The sequence below is a fragment of the Anomaloglossus baeobatrachus genome, chromosome 10 (genome assembly GCF_048569485.1).
Source record: "Anomaloglossus baeobatrachus isolate aAnoBae1 chromosome 10, aAnoBae1.hap1, whole genome shotgun sequence".
NCBI classification, from domain to species: domain Eukaryota; kingdom Metazoa; phylum Chordata; class Amphibia; order Anura; family Aromobatidae; genus Anomaloglossus; species Anomaloglossus baeobatrachus.
This window is the reverse complement of record NC_134362.1, coordinates 62995975-63014955: the sequence shown is the minus strand read 5'-3', so window position 1 is coordinate 63014955 and position 18981 is coordinate 62995975. Positions and strand designations below refer to the sequence as shown.

At 45.1% G+C, this 18981-nt stretch overlaps 1 protein-coding gene across 1 annotated transcript in view; it reads left to right on the top strand.

Moving 5' to 3' along the window:
• The window catches only part of CHID1 (chitinase domain containing 1), a 495903-nt gene that overhangs the window by 199612 nt on the left and 277310 nt on the right, over nt 1-18981 (top strand). Inside the window, exon 9 of the mRNA XM_075326925.1 lies at nt 15524-15625. Coding sequence (XP_075183040.1) covers nt 15524-15625 — 102 coding nt within the window. The remainder of the gene's footprint in view (nt 1-15523; nt 15626-18981) is intronic.

The window sequence follows — 18981 nt, the reverse complement described above, 5'->3', positions numbered from 1 at the left end:
AAATTTGACCTCCCCACACTTATGGTACATTGACTCCACATCATCTGGTCTTATGAACTAAAATCACCACACTGTCTACCCTTATTAACTATGGCTTCCATACCGTCCCCACTTCATGCTATCCCCCTCCACTCATTCCCCTAAAGGGCACTTTACACGCAGCAATATCGCTATCGATATCGCTAGCGAGCGTACCCGCCCCTGTTGGTTGTGCGTCACAGGCAAATCGCTGCCCATGGCGCATGACATCGCTAGGACCTGTCACACATACTTACCTGCCTAAGTGGCACCCAATAGAAGCGGAGGGGCGGAGATGAGCGGGACGAACATCCTGCCCACCTCCTTCCTTCCTCATTGCGGGCGGCCACAGGTACAGTGAGCTTTCTCGTTTCTGCGGTGTCACACGTAGCGATGTGTGCTGCCGCAGGAACGATCAACAACCTGCGTCCTGCAACAGCAACGATAATCGGGAAAGGAACGACGCATTAACGATTAGGTGAGTAATTTTGATCGTTAACGGTCGTTTCTGCGTTTCACACGCAATGACGTCGCTAACGAGGCCGGATGTGCGTCACGAATTCCGTGACCCCAACGACATCTCGTTAGCGATGTCACGTGTAAAGTGGCCTTAAGGCTGTTCCCATCTCCACACTGCCCGGAATGATGTCACCTCCACACTGTTCCCATCTTTTATACTCTCCTCCCTGATTTGCACGCTCTATCGTGCTCTGTCCCCTGTGCATGCTGGCCAGAACCCTGTATCTCTATCCTGCAAGCTCTCCATACTACCTCCACACACTGTGGTCATCCACCCATATTGTCCATTCTCTATACATTTACCCCCTCCGCATACTGTACCCACCATACTTAGTCCTCACACAACCACCTCCCATTCACCACCACCCTACACTCCACAATAAAAGTTCTTGTTCCTTCGGATCCACCATGGAGCACTTACTTTTTTTGCCTCTGCAGCTCAGAAGTCACTTCATCAATGTGATCAGGAGATTTCATCATGCTCGACCCCACATCGCCTTACCCTCGGAAGGGTTGGTGCACCATTAATATCTTTAACTATATCTGCATCTGTAAGATTCAAATGCAGTGAGTCTGCATTTATACCTGTTCTCCTAGATGACTGTCTGGTTAGCCGGACAAATCATATTCCTTGAGGTGGCAAAATGCCGCCATGTGGATACCTTGGACCTCTGCCTGAGGCGAGATGATCCTCTCACCCCATGGCAGAAGCCACAATGATGTCAGGATTTGTTGAGCCAAGAGCATAGATTGCGGAAACTTAAGTGATTCCTTTGTACGTTTGTCGATAGAACGTGAATATATGATGTCCTCTGTTGAGATATTTCTGCATCAAAAAAATCTCTTAGCAGGAAAAAAAATGCTGTATAAAACAAAAATTAGTTTGTTCTGCATATTTTTTTTTTTTACTTTTTTCCCATTTAAGAATTGGAGATAAACCCTGAAAGAATTGACATTTGAAATTGCTTCAAATCTACAAGGAAAAAATAAGCAACATGTGCACAAGATTTCAGAAATCTTTCACTTTGCTAGGACAGTAAAATGACGTGTTTCCCATAGCAAAAAAGCGACGTGTGAACATAAACTTATAGTGACTTATCCAATATTAGTTCCCATATGAAGTCCAACGCTGTCACCTACTCAACTGCAAGGCGGTCCAATATGTTTTGGTCCATTAGGCATTGCAGGTCTCGGTCCGGCGCCTTCTCTGTCCTTGAAATCACTGTCCTTCTCGCTTCGTCTGGCATATTTTTCAGAAGATCTGCTGTAAAGTGAAATGTGAAAAGACCCTTATTAAAGGGAACTTGGCACCTACTCACCTGTGGGGCGGTCCGGTCCGACCAGCATCGCTGATCTTGACCCGGTGTTTCCTCTATCCTTCTGTTGCGACCCGGTGCAGCCGGGCTGCTCGGATCCTGACGGTCTGTGGCTCTAGGGGTTCTGGATCCGGGGGCACCATCGACCAGTTTTAAATGAAAAGAAAAAGAAAAATAAAGTCCGACTACGCCACTCGCAGTTTGCGGCCAGGGATGGTAGGACCGCCGCTGCAGGTTCCCACTGGGGATGATGGATGGGGGCAGCGTGGATGGTGGAGCCCTCCGAGCGCAGGGCTTTTCCCCAGGGCTAGGTGAAGGGTTAATGTGGAGGTGCTGCGCAATAAGTCAGTCCAGACAGGGAGTGCAGTTTGATTGTCTTTACTTACTGGATTCGCGCCCTGGTGACGTGCTGGATCCCAGGTGCGCCCGTGTCCTTTTATAGCTGTGCCAGCCAACTTGGTGTCACTCTCCCGCCTTTGCGCTCTGGTGTATTTGTTGGTCCTCCCTGGCGTGGAGCACTTGGAGGTCCTCCTGGTGTCTGGGTCCTTCCGCAGGCAGCTTGGACTGTTTAAGGGAATATGTCCTGGTCCTCCATTTGCTGCTGTTGCCTCGGACGTTAGTGGTGGCAGATGAGTCCTGAAAACCCACCCGCCTGGCAGAGTTAACAGATGGGTTGAAGTCCTGGTCTGTTCTGGGATCTGCACCCCGTGCGTGCAAAGTACTGTGAGCCCTGGATTTCTACTCCCACAGGATTCCACTGTCCTTGGAGCTTGATCTCTCGCTCTTCAGCTACTTTCTCCTCTGAGTGGCTGATCTTTCTACTCAGATCTTGGCGGGGTCTTTGCTACTTTCACTGTGTCTCAAGATTCCAGTGTCTGTCTTGACACCTGTCTCTTTTACTAACGCTCGCTTCTCTCCTCACTCCTTCCTCTTTCACTTCCTTTCTCTGACTGGCTAGCCACACTCCCCAGGCCACTCTCTCCTCCCCCAGGTCTGGTCCCTCCCTTCCCAGTTGGCTGCCTGTTAGCTCACAGTGCCCAGCCCTGTCACCTGGTTCTAAGGGGGGTCTCCTGACCTGGTTGTGAGTATATATGTCCTGGTGTGCTAGTATGTGTGTAATGACTGGCACAGACATGTAGGACCCGAGCTGTTACCTTCTTATTACCTTTTGTGACACCTGGTCACTGCAGGGGCGTCACATTTGCGATCACTGTCCTCCTTCCAGCTTCCTGTAAATGATGTGTCCTATGTCATTCATACAGTGCCCTCCATTGTGGTCATGAGCATGCGCACTTCTCTCTGCCATGCTGAGGGCAGAGAAAGTATTGTAGTGCGCATGTGTGGGCAGTGTTTGACCTTTCCCCGTGTGTGTGCATCACAGTACTTTGCTCTGCTCTCATCAGGGCAGGGAGAAGTGCGCGTGCGCAGGAGCACAATAGAGGACACTGTGTGGATGATGTAGGATGTGTCATCCACACGAAGTAGGATGGCAATTGCAAGGATAGAGGAAGCGCTGGGTCAAGATCAGCAACATCCATCGGACCGGACGGCTCCACAGGTGAGTAGATGACAGGTTCCCTTTAATAAATTTGCAAAGGTCTTGCATTCTCACCAATATTTGAATCCCAAATATTGGGAGATTATTCGGCTATACCCGATCCTATAACGTGGTCTATTTTTATTATGTACAGCATCATAGTCTTTTTGCCGTTTAGGTGCATTTTAAAAGGAAGGACTGTTGTTGAGCGCCACATATTACACCAAATGTCGTGCTGTAATGTATAACCGTAGATTTTCACTGTCATGTGGAAATCTTCCAGCGTAAATTTGCATTCTGGATTCTACTGTTTAATTACAGCCAGTCATCGATTTGTGTATTTGCTCCTTTGTCTAAGTGGATTTTCGTCTACAATCCAAACCCGTGTGACTATGGTGTTCATTAAACTTCAGAGATTTTAATGCGGAGAGAGCCTTCTTTATAGGATATTGACTTGGAAGCAGTAATAAGGCAACACTTCTCTCTGTTCTCCATAGAGATGCTGGCAGCTTCTCCCTGCCTTGTCAGCTTTGCAGATTTGTGTTGCCTTCGCTATCAAAAAGGACATTACTGACTTAATCAGAGGCAGACGACTACCCTGAGGTCGTTCGCAGCTTCTCTGACTCTGGAGATAAAGAAGAAAAGTTAATTTGGCAATTATAAGACTTAAAAAAAAGTTTTATCGTATGAAAGAGACGGGCGTCTCACTTCATCACTTGTGTAATAGGGCTGGTTCCGACTAAAAACTAGAGGTTCCTTTTAGAAATAATAGGGAATAACTTGTTGCTGACCCTTGACATTGAAAATATCGCCATCTGACAGTTGTGGCATCATTGCTTAGTGTTCATTACTTAAACAGGCTTTTTCCACTTGGATCCATAGTGTCAAGCAATTTTCCGTGACTAATCTAATCTAACCCAAGTAATAATGCTCAGTGGGCGGTCTGGCTGGGGGGAAGAAAACATATTACTGGTAGAGATGAGCGAACCCAAGGTTTGGTGTTCGTACCAAAGACTGTACAAAAATAAAGAGAGTTTGGGTACTCATGCGGGCATTGTTGTGCTCGGGTACGCTCGATGCTTGACCCAGTGTGAGCCACTTACAGTGAACTGGGGGTAACAACAACAGCATGATCGGATGTAGTATGTACCAAACAAAAAAAAATAAAATAAAAAACTTCCTTTCATTTCTTTTGGTGCCTAAGGCGTTAAGGTCAGTTTTGTTGCCAGCAGCTCATAGCAGAGCATTTCAGCTGCAGCTGCTTTGTAGCCATGCCTCTGTAGGTTTAAGCAGTGGTGTTTCCCAGCAATCCCTGCTGAAGATACAAATCCTTTTTAGTCAGGCCACCTTGGTGGAAGGTCCTCTTGAGGAGTGTTCCTGAAGTCAGACTTTATCTTTTTATGTTGCTGTTTTCCCCTGTTTGTCTTACCTTCCCTTGTGTCGTATTAGTGCAGTGGTGGTGCTCGTGTTCCTTACCTGCCAGAGCATCTACAGGGGTTCTCAGGTTCCTGCTCAGTGACAGTTGAGGAGACTGTAATGGGCCTGGCTAGTAAAGTAGGGACAGCTGCAGGTGAGTGCAGGAGGTGTCCCACCTACCCCTCTCACTAGTGTTATGGCCCACCATTGTTGTAGTGTCCCGTGTGTCCCCCCTTACTTGTGGTATTGTTTGCTGTATTTTTGTTGTGCGTCAGGGTTCCTGTAGATCTGAACGTACATGCCACGCTTGTCATACCTGGCAAGTGAGACACTCTGCCCACCCCTAGAAGTGTTCTGTTTATGGCTGGCTACATGTGGGTTGAGACTAGAGTTGAGCGCGGTTCGCGGTTTGTGGTTCTCCAGTTCGCGGCTCGAGTGATTTTGGGGGCTGTTCTAGATCGAACTAGAACTCGAGCTTTTTTGCAAAAGCTCGATAGTTCTAGATATGTTCGAGAACGGTTCTAGCAGCAAAAAGCAGGGCTTTTTACAGCTACAGTGTGCAGGAGCCATCGCTGGCAGCCTGCCACAAGCTGGTAACCAAGATAAACATCGGGTATCCAACCAAAGCGCTTTGGTTAGTAACCCGATGTTTATCCTAGTTACGTGCAGGAAGCCCACACTTCCCCGCTCAGCTCGCTCCACCCCCTCCTGCCCGCGGCATGTACACACGTACACACACACACACACACACACACACACTCTGCACACATGGCCCCGCTCGGCTTACCTGCGGTGATGAAGTCCCGCCATCCCGACCTCAGCGCTGTCACTGTCCTCCATGGCCGCCGCTTGTCACATCACCTTCTCTCGCTTCCGACCCGAGACTGACTAGCGGTGACGTCACGGGCCTCTCGCGATACTTGGCTGTGAAGGCGGCGGTCATTGAACTCAGTGACAGGTGCTGTCGGCAGTGCAGGAGATCAGCGCAGGTAATGTACCTCGCTGACAGCAGCACTTGTCATGCCCTGCAGTGACCTGGGCTGACCTATTGATGTTAGCTCAGGTCACTGCACTGCTCTCCCAGCCAATGGGGAACATTCTGCTCTTCATTGACTGGGACAGTGTGCATCGTCATGGCAACCCCTTGGATTACACCAGACCTGGATTTGTTTTTCTTTCTAATAAATTGGTTAAAGAGGGAATGTTTTGGGGAGTGTTTTTTCAAATAAAAATGTGTTTGTCGTCTATTTTTTTTATTACTGACTGAGTTGGTGATGTCGGGTATCTGATAGACGCCTGACCTCACCAACCCCAGGGCTTGATGCCAGGTGACATTACACATCTGGTATTAACCCCATATATTACCCCGTTTGCCACCGCACCAGGGCGCGGGAGGAGCTGGGGCGAAGCACCAGGATTGGCGCATCTAATGGATGCGCCACTTCTGGGGCGGCTGCGGCCTGCTATTTTTAGGCTGGGGAGAGTCCAATAACCATGGACCTCCCTAGTCTGAGAATATCAGGCCCCAGCTGTCTGCTTTACCTTGGCTGGTGATCCAATTTTGGGGGGACCCCTACGTGTTTTTTTTAATTATTTATTTAATTTAAAATAACAGCATGGGGTGCCCTCAGTTTTGGATTACCAGCCAAGGTGAGGTTGCCAGCTGTGGTCTGCAGGCTGCAGCCGTCTGCTTTACCCTAGCTGGCTACAAAACTAGGGGGAACCCTACGTCTTTTTTTTTTTTTTCATTTTTTTGGCTAAATACAAAGCTAAGCACCCCTTAGTGCCACATGAAAGGCACCAAAGGGTGCAAAATTAGGAGAGTGGGACATTATGTGTCTTTCTGCCATTATAATGACAGAAAAGACTGATATGAAGTGCACAAGCACAGGAAAATCACCAGAGCGCTCTACGCTGTGAAAACCAGTAGAAAATGGCACTGGAGGGAACATGTGACCGCCTCATGTAGGATGAAGCTATGCATCCTAGGTAAATTTATGCATTTACCCTCCTTCAGTTTTTTTGCAGTACACAAAAAAAACGGAAGGCACACGGATGACAAACAGATGACATACGGACCGTCTACGGAACGGAAACGGATGCCACACCGATGCACCTGTGAAAAAAAACGGACTGTTTTTTGCAGACCGCAAAAATGGATCGGTCGTGTTAATGTAGCCTTATTCTGATCTGCCGTTTATAAACAGCAGGCAGAAATAAGTGAATAACGCCCCCCGGCGTCAGAAAATCTCCGGGGTTTCAGGGCTAGCTGAGACCCTGGAGATCATGATTTAGGACGGTTTTTCCGGTCCCCGCTCACGTAATCACAGGTATACACCGTACACCGATGATCACGTTACAGTAAATGACAGCGCCGGTAAAAAATTATTTATCTGGCATGAACAAACACTTTTTCTCCACTTCTTCTCCACTTCTCCACTTCTTCTACACTTCTCCACTTCTCCACTTTTTCTCCACTTTTTCTCCACTTCTCCACTTCTTCTCCATTTTTTCTCCACTTTTTCTCCACTTTTTCCTCCACTTTTTCTCCATTTTTTCTCCACTTTTTCTCCACTTTTTCTCCACTTTTTCTCCATTTTTTCTCCACTTCTCCACTTTTTCTCCACCTTTTCTCCACTTTTTCTCCATTTTTTCTCCATTTTTTCTACATTTTTTTCTCCACTTTTTCTCCTCTTTTTCCTCCACTTTTTCCTCCACTTTTTCTCCATTTTTTCTCCACCTTTTCTCCACTTTTTTTCCATTTTTTCTCCACTTTTTCTACATTTTTTTCTCCACTTTTTCTACATTTTTTCTCCACTTTTTCTCCATTTTTTCTCCACTTTTTCTCCACTTTTTTTCAACTTTTTCTCCATTTTTTCTCCACTTTTTCTCCACTTTTTCTCCACTTTTTCTCCACTTCTTCTCCATTTTTTCTCCATTTTTCTCCACTTTTTCTCCACTTTTTCTCCACTTTTTCTCCATTTTTTCTCCACTTTTTCTCCACTTTTTCTCCATTTTTTCTCCACTTTTTCTCCACTTTTTCTCCACTTTTTTTCAACTTTTTCTCCACTTTTTCTCCACTTTTTCTCCACTTTTTCTCCACTTCTTCTCCACTTTTTCTCCACCTTTTCTCCACTTTTTCTACATTTTTTTCTCCACTTTTTCTCCACTTTTTCTCTACTTCTTCTCCACTTCTCCACTTTTTCTCCACCTTTTCTCCACTTTTTCTACATTTTTTCTCCACTTTTTCTACATTTTTTTCTCCATTTTTTCTCCACTTTTTCTCCACTTTTTCTTCGTTCTTTTTCTATGGTCGATCTACCCATTAGCTCTGCCATGCATAGTGTAGCTCTACACATACTGCACATGTTACTTTATGATTGACATCTCTTTCGTACCAGAGCTGTCTAAGCCTACTCTGACCCCATATTTGTCATTACTATATTGTCCTTGTACTGTATTATGACATTTGTATCATGTGCTTCATTTCTTGCTGTGTTGCAATTTTTTTGCTGCATCCCAATTGTACCTCTACATTGTTCGAGTTTATGTTATTGTTCTCTCACTCTTATGTGATACTGATTATTGTCATTTTTCATGATTACATGCAGATAAGTCCAATCTGACGAAGGCTCAGGCCGAAACGTCATTTGTAACTTGTTTTGGACAAAAACATATATGCTTATGAAAAAAAAATTTTCTTAATACGGACCAATAAAGAGTGATTTTGCATTACTATCCGTTGTGACTTACTGACTTAGTCTGGGAGATTTAGAGTGCCGAGGTTACTCACTAATTTTATTATTACCTCTGAGCACCTATATACCAGTGAGCAGAGCTTCCTCTACAGTAGTTCTCCTGATTAGGCATGCCCTAGGTGCTGGAAGAGTTGGATACAGCGCCAGAAGATGGCGCTTCTATGAAAATGCCATTTTCTGAGGCGGCTGCAGACTGCAATTCGCAGCAGTGGGGCCCAGAAAGCTCAGGCCAACCTGTGCTGCGGATTCCAATCCCCAGCTGCCTAGATGTACCTGGCTGGACACAAAAATGGGGCGAAGCCTACGTCATTTGTTTTCTAATTATTTCATGAAATTCATGAAATAATAAAAAAAGGGCTTCCCTTTATTTTTGGTTCCCAGCCGGGTACAAATAGGCAACTGGGGGTTGGGGGCAGCCGTACCTGCCTGCTGTACCTGGCTAGCATACAAAAATATGGCGAAGCCCACATAATTTTTTCAGGGGGCAAAAAACTTCTGCATACAGTCCTGGATGGAGTATGCTGAGCCTTGTAGTTCTGCAGCTGCTGTCTGTCTGTATGGAGAAGAGCAGATGCAGCTCTGCTACATCACTGCTGCATGGGGGAAGACGCTGCTTCCCGTGGAGCATTCACTCCGTGAAAGCTGCACGAGAAGCAGCGTGCAGCCTTCACTCCGTGAGTGATCAGTGCTGCTAGCGGTAACAGCGGTAATGCTGACAGACGCGTTACCATAGCATCTGTGCTCCCGGAGCCGCGGTGACGTCACCGCTAACTGCGTTGCTATGGCAACGGTAATCTCCGTTAATGACCGGCTGTGTCAGCCGGTCCCTAACGGAGCGGGGAGTCGACCGTGTGCTAGAGCATGTCGCCGGTACACGGCGATACACAAATGTGCACCGTGTACCGGAGAGATGCACTCGCAGGTCCTACATGACGCGTCATAGTCATGTGACCAGTCTGTAGCCAATGAGATAATAGCCACGTGACTGGTCACATGGCTATTTTGACGTCACGATAGGTGCTGCATCTCTGCTGGCAGTGCCGGTCACCGGGAGGATTCAGCGATCATCGGATGGAATAGCGGCAGGAGACAGAGTGCAGGAGGGATCGCGGGGACCGATAAGTGTTATGGCAATGTTTATTAACTGTATGTGTACATTTATAATGCATTTTTATGTGTTTGTGATTGCCTCCCATTATAGCCTATTGGTTCGAGTTCGGTTCGTTGAACGTTCGTTGAACCGAACTCGAACGGGACCTCGGCTCGGCGAACCGACCTCGAGCTGAACCGCGACCGGTTCGCTCATCTCTAGTTGAGACCCGAACTGCCCAGTTAGTGACTTCCATTGGGGTTTAGGTCAAGTCCAGGTCCTAAACCGAACTTTATCTAACGCCTTGTTGAACCCGCCGAACCGAACTTCCACGGGTCCGCTCATGTCTAATTACTGGTAAAAAAATGCCTAGGATTCCAACCTATTGCATATGTACCCTTGGGGGCAGCACCATAGCCCACAGTTTATTTAAAAGTTGCCTTGTTGTAGCCAAGGTCTAGGTTAAAGCAAAGCTCTTTTATTGACGCACACCATTTTGTGATCATAGTCCTAAATGTGCCACCACGTAGGTCATTCGCCATCACACTGTCCAAAATAATGGCACTTTTGCTATGATCGGGTTTCTGGGAAGTAGAAATGTCTTTTTTTGGAAACCGTCCCTAAGTTTATCAACACATTCTAACAAGCCAGTATTCAAGTCACTGGAGAAGAACAGGAATGCAGATGTATCCCATGCACCACTCTGCTGTTTGTGCTAATTGGTGCAACCCTCCTTTAGCTGTAAACTTTCCATAATACCGTAACATCCAAGGCACCGAAACTGCTTCTCTATTCAGAATTTGTCTTTATTGGTCCCAGTATACATTGAAGAAAAATACAAAAACCGGCAATGTGTTGGCCAATGCTGGGCCTTTATAAAGCCAATAAAAGGTGTACAAAAGGAATGCAGCTCTGGGTTGTAATGTAGAGCGTACGTGCGGACCAGCGCTGCAAACAAAGATCAATGTTCGGCCGGATTAATTAAAGGCAAAGTTCCGCACACCACTAAATGCAATCAATGAGTAATTTTGTCTTCATTAACACATTGTATACACAGCCATTTATTTATTAGACAGTACTAGAATGAAAGCAACAGAAGGTCCCATAATAGTATTAGCCAGTATATCTCCTCTTGCCCCTTTTCTGTGCCAGATGTGATCCCCTAAGTGCCATAGCCCCAAGTGCGCCCCCGAAAGAGGCTTGCCTTCCATCCCACCCATTTTATAAATCAAAACATGAATATTTGCAATTTACATGCTAATAGCAAATATAATCCAGTGAATATTTATGACATAGTATGGCACCACCTGGTGCTCATAATGTACAGCATCGCCCACATTTATCTGTGCAGGTCACACATGCTCAGTCACTCCCCTCACAGCCAGTTCTGTGCATGGTGATATTCCATGCTCTGCAGGGCAGCCATTTGGAATAGTAACAGGGCCGAGGGCCAATTCTCTTGGCTGCTTAAAGTAAACAATGTCTCACTATACAGAGAACTGACTGTGGAAGCAGTGACTGAGCATGTGCGATCAGCAGCTCTCAGCTAATTACATGGACACACACAGTTTGATGCCACCTGAATTTCAAGGTTCCACTACCTGGACAGCTCCTTTTTTTTTTTTTTTTTTAAATAAGTAGCTCCTCCTTGCAAAATAAATATTACATATACTCACCTCCTTCTCCTGCATCAGGTCTCCCAGGGCTCTCCTGACATTATTATGCCAAGTGACCCCTACAGTCAATCAGTGGCCACATTAGGCTGCTGCAATCTCATAACTTCTGCATTTCTGAGGTGGGTCCAAAGGAGGTGAGAGCGCAGCAGTCCAATAGCTGTCATTGATTGGCTCCAGGGCTCACTTGCCATAATAATGTTACAAGAGCCCCAGGAGTCCCAGCTCCGATGCTGTAAGTGAGTATATGTAATATTTATTTTAGAAGGGCGACTACTTATTTTAGAAAGCGGGTGTACAGGTAGTGGACAACCCCTTAAAATACAAAGTGGCATGTGTGTCCATCTAATAAGCTGAGAGCTGCTGGTCACACATGCTCAGTCCTCTTCGCTATTCCTCTTGGTTGCCCTGCAGTACATGGAGTATTACTATGCAAAGCATGTGCGACCAGCAGCTCTCCGCTTATCAGATTCATGTGCACATTGCTGTACACTTTGAACGCCAGGAGGCGCCATACTATATAAGAAAATGTCTCTTCTCTGTATCGATTTTTAACTCACCTGTAAATGAAAATTAATATTCATTTTGTATTTTCAATATAATTAAGTTTGATAAGTAATGATGGGACAACTCCATCCACAGCCATACCGGTTCTAACACCTTTTTTTAGGGCACATAGAAATAATACAAAGGTAATTCCTCCTTAAAGGGAATCTGTCACCACCAAATCTGAGAGCAGCATAACGTAAGGGCAGAGATTCTGATTCCAGTGATGTGTCACTTACTGGGCTGCTTAGTGTAGTTTTGATAAAATCACTGTTTAATCAGCAGTAGATTATCATTACAGGACCACTTGGCATGCTGCCAGGTAGTCCAGCATATTCATGAGTTATGTATAACTGCTAGATTTGCAGCAGAGAAAACATAGATTTTTTTTATCAAAATGACAGCAAACAGCTCAGTAAGTGACACATCGCTGGAATCAGGGTCTTTTTCTCTACATTATGCTGCTCTCAGATGGGGGAGCAAAAACGTGGTGACAGATTCCCTTTAAATGGAACCTGTCATCTGTTCAACTGTGGGGCAGTCCGATATGGTCCAGTCCAATGGGTCTCGCTGATCTTGACCTGGAGCTTCCTCTACCCTTGCGATCGCCATCCTCCATACTGCTTTGTGTGGATAATGTGTCCTACGTCATCCACACAGTGTCCTCTGTTGCGCTCCTGTGCACGCGTACCTCTTTCTGCCATGCTGAGGGCAGATAAAAGTCCTGTATCGCGCAGGTGCAGGGAAATGTCAAAGACTGCCCGCACATGCTCACTACAATACTTTGATCTGCCCTCAGCAGGGCAAAAAGAAGTGCGCATGTGCAGGAGTGCAATGGAGGGCACTGTGTGGATGACATAGGACGCATCATCCACACAAAGCAAAAAGGACGGCAATCGCAAGGATAGAGGAGGCGCTGGACCTGAGACCAGCGACACCTATCGGACCGAAACGTATCGCGCCACCCCGCAGGTGACAGATTCCCTTTAAGACCCGTACACCCTTTTTAATGGGGAGCTAGGTGGCGGCATTCTATATAGGCTGATACCACTCATTGATGTATGACATTTGGCTTTATATAACGTACGTAGTTTTGTTTTTTATATGTATTGATAAATTCTCAAGCCATCTTTTTATTTTTTATTCTTTGCTATGTATATAATCCATCAATGTACATATGTACATAAAAAAATCCCTGCTCTATGTGTGAGTCCTGTCTATTTGTGCGGGATACAGATGTATCCGTCGTGCGGAGGAACTCTGCATGGTAACATTTGCAGTAAATTAATCCGACAAGGTGGTACACAGCAAGCCCTTTTACTTTACAAGGCCGCGCAGTGGTCTCTGCTGGGAAGCCGATCACCGTGTTCTACCACTCTTTTATTTCATCCGAACTTCACGTGTCCTCCCTTAGGCCCAGTGATAGACTACCGGCATCATTCACATCCATGATCTCTCAATCTACAAAATAATACAGCCTGCCATAAAACCTAATGCTCACGTTAATTATCCTTTATTTGTGTGCCCTTGTGAGTAATTAAAATCAATTTCTAACAAGCTATGAGTTTCCCGAGGCCTGTTCTTTCCCACAGTGTCCTGGCTTGTGGTTTTCAACTTATGAACTGAAGACTTCGCCAATTATTTTCTGTTTGAGATCAGCGCTGGCGAGAACTTTTACATTTACTTTTCCTTGTAATAGCGTGCATTGCTAATACCATGGTAGAATAAGGTTCACCTGCCTCCGATTCGATAAATTAGAACTAAGGCTGCAAAAATAATTATCATAGCAATATATATATATATATTTGCTTCTAAACAATGATCATACGTTTAGCATTACTTGTTTTCCTGGTCAAAATGACATAGTAATTGTGAGCCAATTGCTTAAAGGTTTTGTCCAGACCCCCAAAAATATGCATCAATAAGCTTAAAAGGCGTTCTCCACTACCTTTACCACTCCTTTTTAAAATGAAGTATTTTTTTGGTGGTGTAAAGTGGAGGGGTCATTAGCACTAATTTTAATGTACTAGGGTAGAATAGGGAGGTAATAAATATTTTGTTAGTGTTTCTTTGCAGTGTGTGTATTATACACACACACACAGCTCTGCTGAATGCACGTTTATACTTAAATACATAGCTCTGCTACATGCACATTTACAATTACACACACAACTCTGCTACATTAATAGTTACTTACATACACAGATCTGCTACATCCACATTTGCATTTACATACCAGATTTACACTTATATACACAGCTCTGCTACATGCACATTTGCATTTAAATACACAGCAGCTCTGCTACATGCACATTTACACTTACATATACAGCTCTACTACATGCACATTTACACTTACATATACAGCTCTACTACATGCACATTTACACTTACATATACAGCTCTACTACATGCACATTTGCATTTACACACAGCCTTGCTACATGCACAGTTACACTTACATACACAACTCTGCTACATGCACATTTGCACTTACATACACAGTTCTGCTATATACACAGTTACACTTACATACACAGCTCTGCTACATGTACATTTGTACATACACAGCTCTGCTACATGCACATTTGCACTTACATACATAGTTCTGCTATATACATAGTTACACTTACATACACAGCTCTGCTACATGCACATTTGCACTTACATATACAGCTCTGCTACATGCACATTTGCACTTACATATACAGCTCTGCTACATGTACATTTGCACTTACATATACAGCTCTGCTACATGCACATTTGCATTTACACAGCTCTCCTACATGCTTAACTACACTTCATACACAGCTCTGTTACATGCACAGTTGCACTTCCATAAACAGGTTTGCTTCATGCACATTTAGACTTCCATTAACAGCTCTGCTACATGAACAGTTACACTGACACACACAGCTCTGCTACATGCACAGTTACACTGACACACACAGCTCTGCTACATGCACAGTTACACTGACACACACAGCTCTGCTACATGCACAGTTGCAATTACACACACACAGTATACATTACCACATCTTGTAGCTCCTGATCGGGAGCTGAATGGAGGCTTCACGTCCTGAGCAGCTCAAGAACCTTCTACATAATTAAGTGCAGGACTTTTCAGGTCATGTGATCAGTCACATGACCTGAAGGGTCCTGGAATTACTGTCTATCAGCTTCCTCTTCTGCTCTGCAGCGATCACATTGCCCAGTGTGTGGCAGGAGGGGAGAGGGCGGCTGTGTGTGATTGGGGAGGACGCGTTGTCTCTGCTATAAGACGCACACACTTTATTTAGCAGGAGGTTTTTTTTGTTAACGTGCATCTTATAGCCCAAAAAATACAGTAGTGCCCCATGAACAATAAAATATACCAATCTCCTGAATCGGTGCCTTTCCAGCAATTTTGCCTTTGGTTCTCCCAGGGCACATGTGATGTTATGCCACTTGAGACGGTCAGCCAATCAGCGCCTGTTATTGTCACTATAAAGAGGATCTTTTTTTTATACAGGGGTGATTAGTATCCTAAGTTCCTGACTATTTAGTATGGGTCCTTTTTTATAACCTGGCTAGTAGTATGAGCAGGCAATGGTCAGCCTTTCATTGGATATGATCATTTCACGATATATTGTTTTTATTTTCTCTCCTAGAACTGACCAGTTGGGAATGTTTGGGAAAAAGGAGTTTGACCTTTTGGCTCCGTATGTCGACAGCTTTAGCCTAATGACCTACGACTATTCAAACCCACATCGGTGAGTATAGATAATATATAATAGATATCTAAAACATGGTAAAAAAAAGGAGCCTGGAAATCAACAGCTAGAGAAAAAATGGGAGTTACTATTTCTCACAAATTCATTGGGAACCAAATGCAATTGCTCTCATATAAATCCTCATCAACTTCAGGGACACTAGAAATTCCTTGTGCATTGCACTTATTACAAAGGTATTTCCTTGTTTCCTTGTCTGCCTGCGCACATGGGAAGTCTCCTCCTTTTATTTAATAGGTTTGAATTGCAAAGTCCAAATAGTTCCATCCTCCGCTAAAGTTCGGGGTCTGTGCATGGACTTCGAAGACGGACTTCTCAGGGACAACTGGAGGCTGGTATTCTTAGACTGGGGCGGCCCAGCCTAAAAATAGCAGCCCACAGGTGCCCCAGAATTAGTGCATGCTTTAGATGTGCCAATCCTGGCGCATAACTGGCTCATCCCAATTGCCCTGGTGCGTGGTTGTAAAAAAAAATCACAGCCTGATGTTAATAATGGTGAGGGTTTTTTGAGACCCCCCATTACTAATTTCTGTAAGTAATAATTAGACACAAACTACAAAGAAAAATCTTTTGACCACTGTGGTGTCCAGGACACTTACTGAGCTGCAGCTGTGAGTGGTGACGTCAGTGAGTTCATCTGAGGTCACAGCTGAGGTTCCCACGGTTCCCCAGCTGAGACCTCAGGTAAACTACTGACCCGAGGTGAACTTATTGATCTCCGTGATCACACTGAGATGCAGATGCAGATTTGGTGCAAAAATGTCTGTAACCAAATACTCAATGTGCGCACATTGCTTAATCCGCTAATTCGGCATGGAGTTTAATGACTTCACCTGTCCTGAGTTCAATGAGTTCACCTCAGATCAGTTCACGTGAGGTCACAGCCAAGGTACCATGGGAACAGCCAGCTGTGACCTCGAATGAACTCACTGACGTCACCACTCACAGCTGTGGCTCTGTCAGTGTGTCCCTGACGCTGCAGTAATCTCATGAATGGGGTTTCCAAGTGAGATAGATTTAAAGAGGCTGTCCAGAAGTTTTATATTTTTGTGCTATCCTTCGGTGAGATCAATATTAGATCAGTAAGGCTGCAACATCCGCACCCACACTGATCAGCTGCTCCCTATGCCTGCAGCAGTCGGGTGTCCTGAGCTACACACCACTGTCAACTGTGTGGTGGCCACTGTTGGTTACTGCACATCCGCCCCCTATTTTAATAAATAGGGGTGGATGTGCAGTACCTGCCCGAGACTACGGTGTAGTTGGCAAAGCTATGTAGTTTCACTCCGCAGCTAATCACTTCCGCCACCAGCATCAGAAAGAGCTGATTAGCCCACATTAGGTCTCTCACCACTATGATCAGAGCATGACTTATCCAAAGGATAAGAAAAAAGACTGATCCTACCTTTCTAATGTGAACAGGTTCAAACTGAACATGAAGCATAGTAACAAAAAGGAGACAGTTTCACTCTGTAGTGGAACAATGAATATGGGAATATAGACATGCATTACTGCTGTGAAAAACATGTAATATTTGAGATACTTCGCATACCAAAATGGCCAGTTTTATGTGAGCCCAACAGCCAGTAGCAAGACAACCTCTTTTAGTTGGTTCCCTACCTACTCTAATGCTTCTCTTTGGGTTAAAAACCTACAATTTATGGGCGAACAGGAACCTGCAAATGGTGAATTAAAATCGCCTGAGGCTGAAGAGCAGGAGTACTGAATCGGAAGGCATGACCCTGTAGTCTAAGAAAAAAACTCAGAGCACATCCTATCTTTCTAATGTGAACAGGTGCAAACTGAACATGAAACAGAGTAACAAAAGGAGACCATTGCACTCTGTAGTGCCCTTTGTTACTATGTTTCAGGTTCAGTTTGCACCTGTTCACATTAAAAAGTTCCATCAGTCTTTTTCTCAGATTATAGGGTCATTTCTTCTGACTTGAGCACTCGTGCTCATCAGCGTTAGGCTATTTTAATTCTCCATTTGCAGGTTCCTGTCCTCTCATAAATAGTAGGTCTTTTTTAACCCAAAGAGAGGCATTAGTGTGATAGGGACCCAGCAACAAAGACGTTGCCTTGCCGCTGGCTGTTGGGCTCACATAAAATTGGCCATTTTTGTGTGCTAAAAATCTCACATTTTAAATGTTTTTCATAACAGTAATGCATGTCTTTATTCTCTTATCCAAAGGATAGCCCATCAGTGTAAAAGTCTTGGACAACCTCTGGAAATTATTAACATTTATTATGCTCTGTCAGACACCTTAGATGCTGCGGTTGCAATCACTCTAGGCATATCAGGGGTTATATGGCCAGAATGATAGTTATATCCAACTGTTAGGGGTACTTCTCACATAGCGAGATTGCTAGCGAGATCGCTGCTGAGTCACAGGTTTTGTGACGTACCAGTGACCTCATCAGCGATCTCGCTGTTTGTGACACTAAGCAGCGACTTGGCCCCTGCTGTGAAATCGCTGATCGTTACACACTGTTCTGGTTCATTTTTTGTTCATTGGTCTCCCGCTGTGCATCACACATCGACGTGTTTGACGGCGTGAGCCCAACGAGCACGGACTCTGTGTAAGCAGTGTGCGCTGGTAACCAGGGTAAATATCTGATAACTAAGCAAAGTGCTTTGCTTGGGTACCTGATATTTACCCTGGTTACCAGCGTACACCGCTTACAGGCTCCAGTGCTTGCTCTCTGCACATGTAGCCAGGGTAAATATCGGGTAACTAAGCAAAGCACTTTGCTTTGTAACCCGATGTGTACCCTAGCTATGTGCGCAGGGAGCCAGCGCTGGAGCATCTAAGCAGTGTACGCTGGTAACCGGGGTAAATATCAGATAACGAAGCGAAGCACTTTGCTTAGTTACCCGATATTTACCCTGGCTACCAAGCGCAGCATCGTTACAGGAGTCGCTGATGGTTTGTCGCTGGTGAGATCTGCCTGATTGACAGCTCACCACCGACCATGTAGCGACGCACCAACGATCCCTGCCAGGTCGGATCGCTGGTGGGATCGTTGGTGCGTCGCTATGTGAGACGGTATCCTTAGTCAGCATCAAGCTCCTGGTTACAATGCACAAATATCACCATGGTGCAACTGAAGGTAAAACTATACTGTAAACCTATGATATCGAAGCAGTGAACGTTGTCATATTAGTTAACCTGACGGCATAGCTGTGCTGTATTAGACAAACCTAGAGGTGGATAATGGCTATCATCCTGTATTCCTTCTGGGAGCTTTTAAAAAGGGAATTTCCTGAGCTCTCTGGTCAGATATGGATCTAACGTTCAAAGCCAGTATATTCTACCGTCTGCATTCAGAAAAGA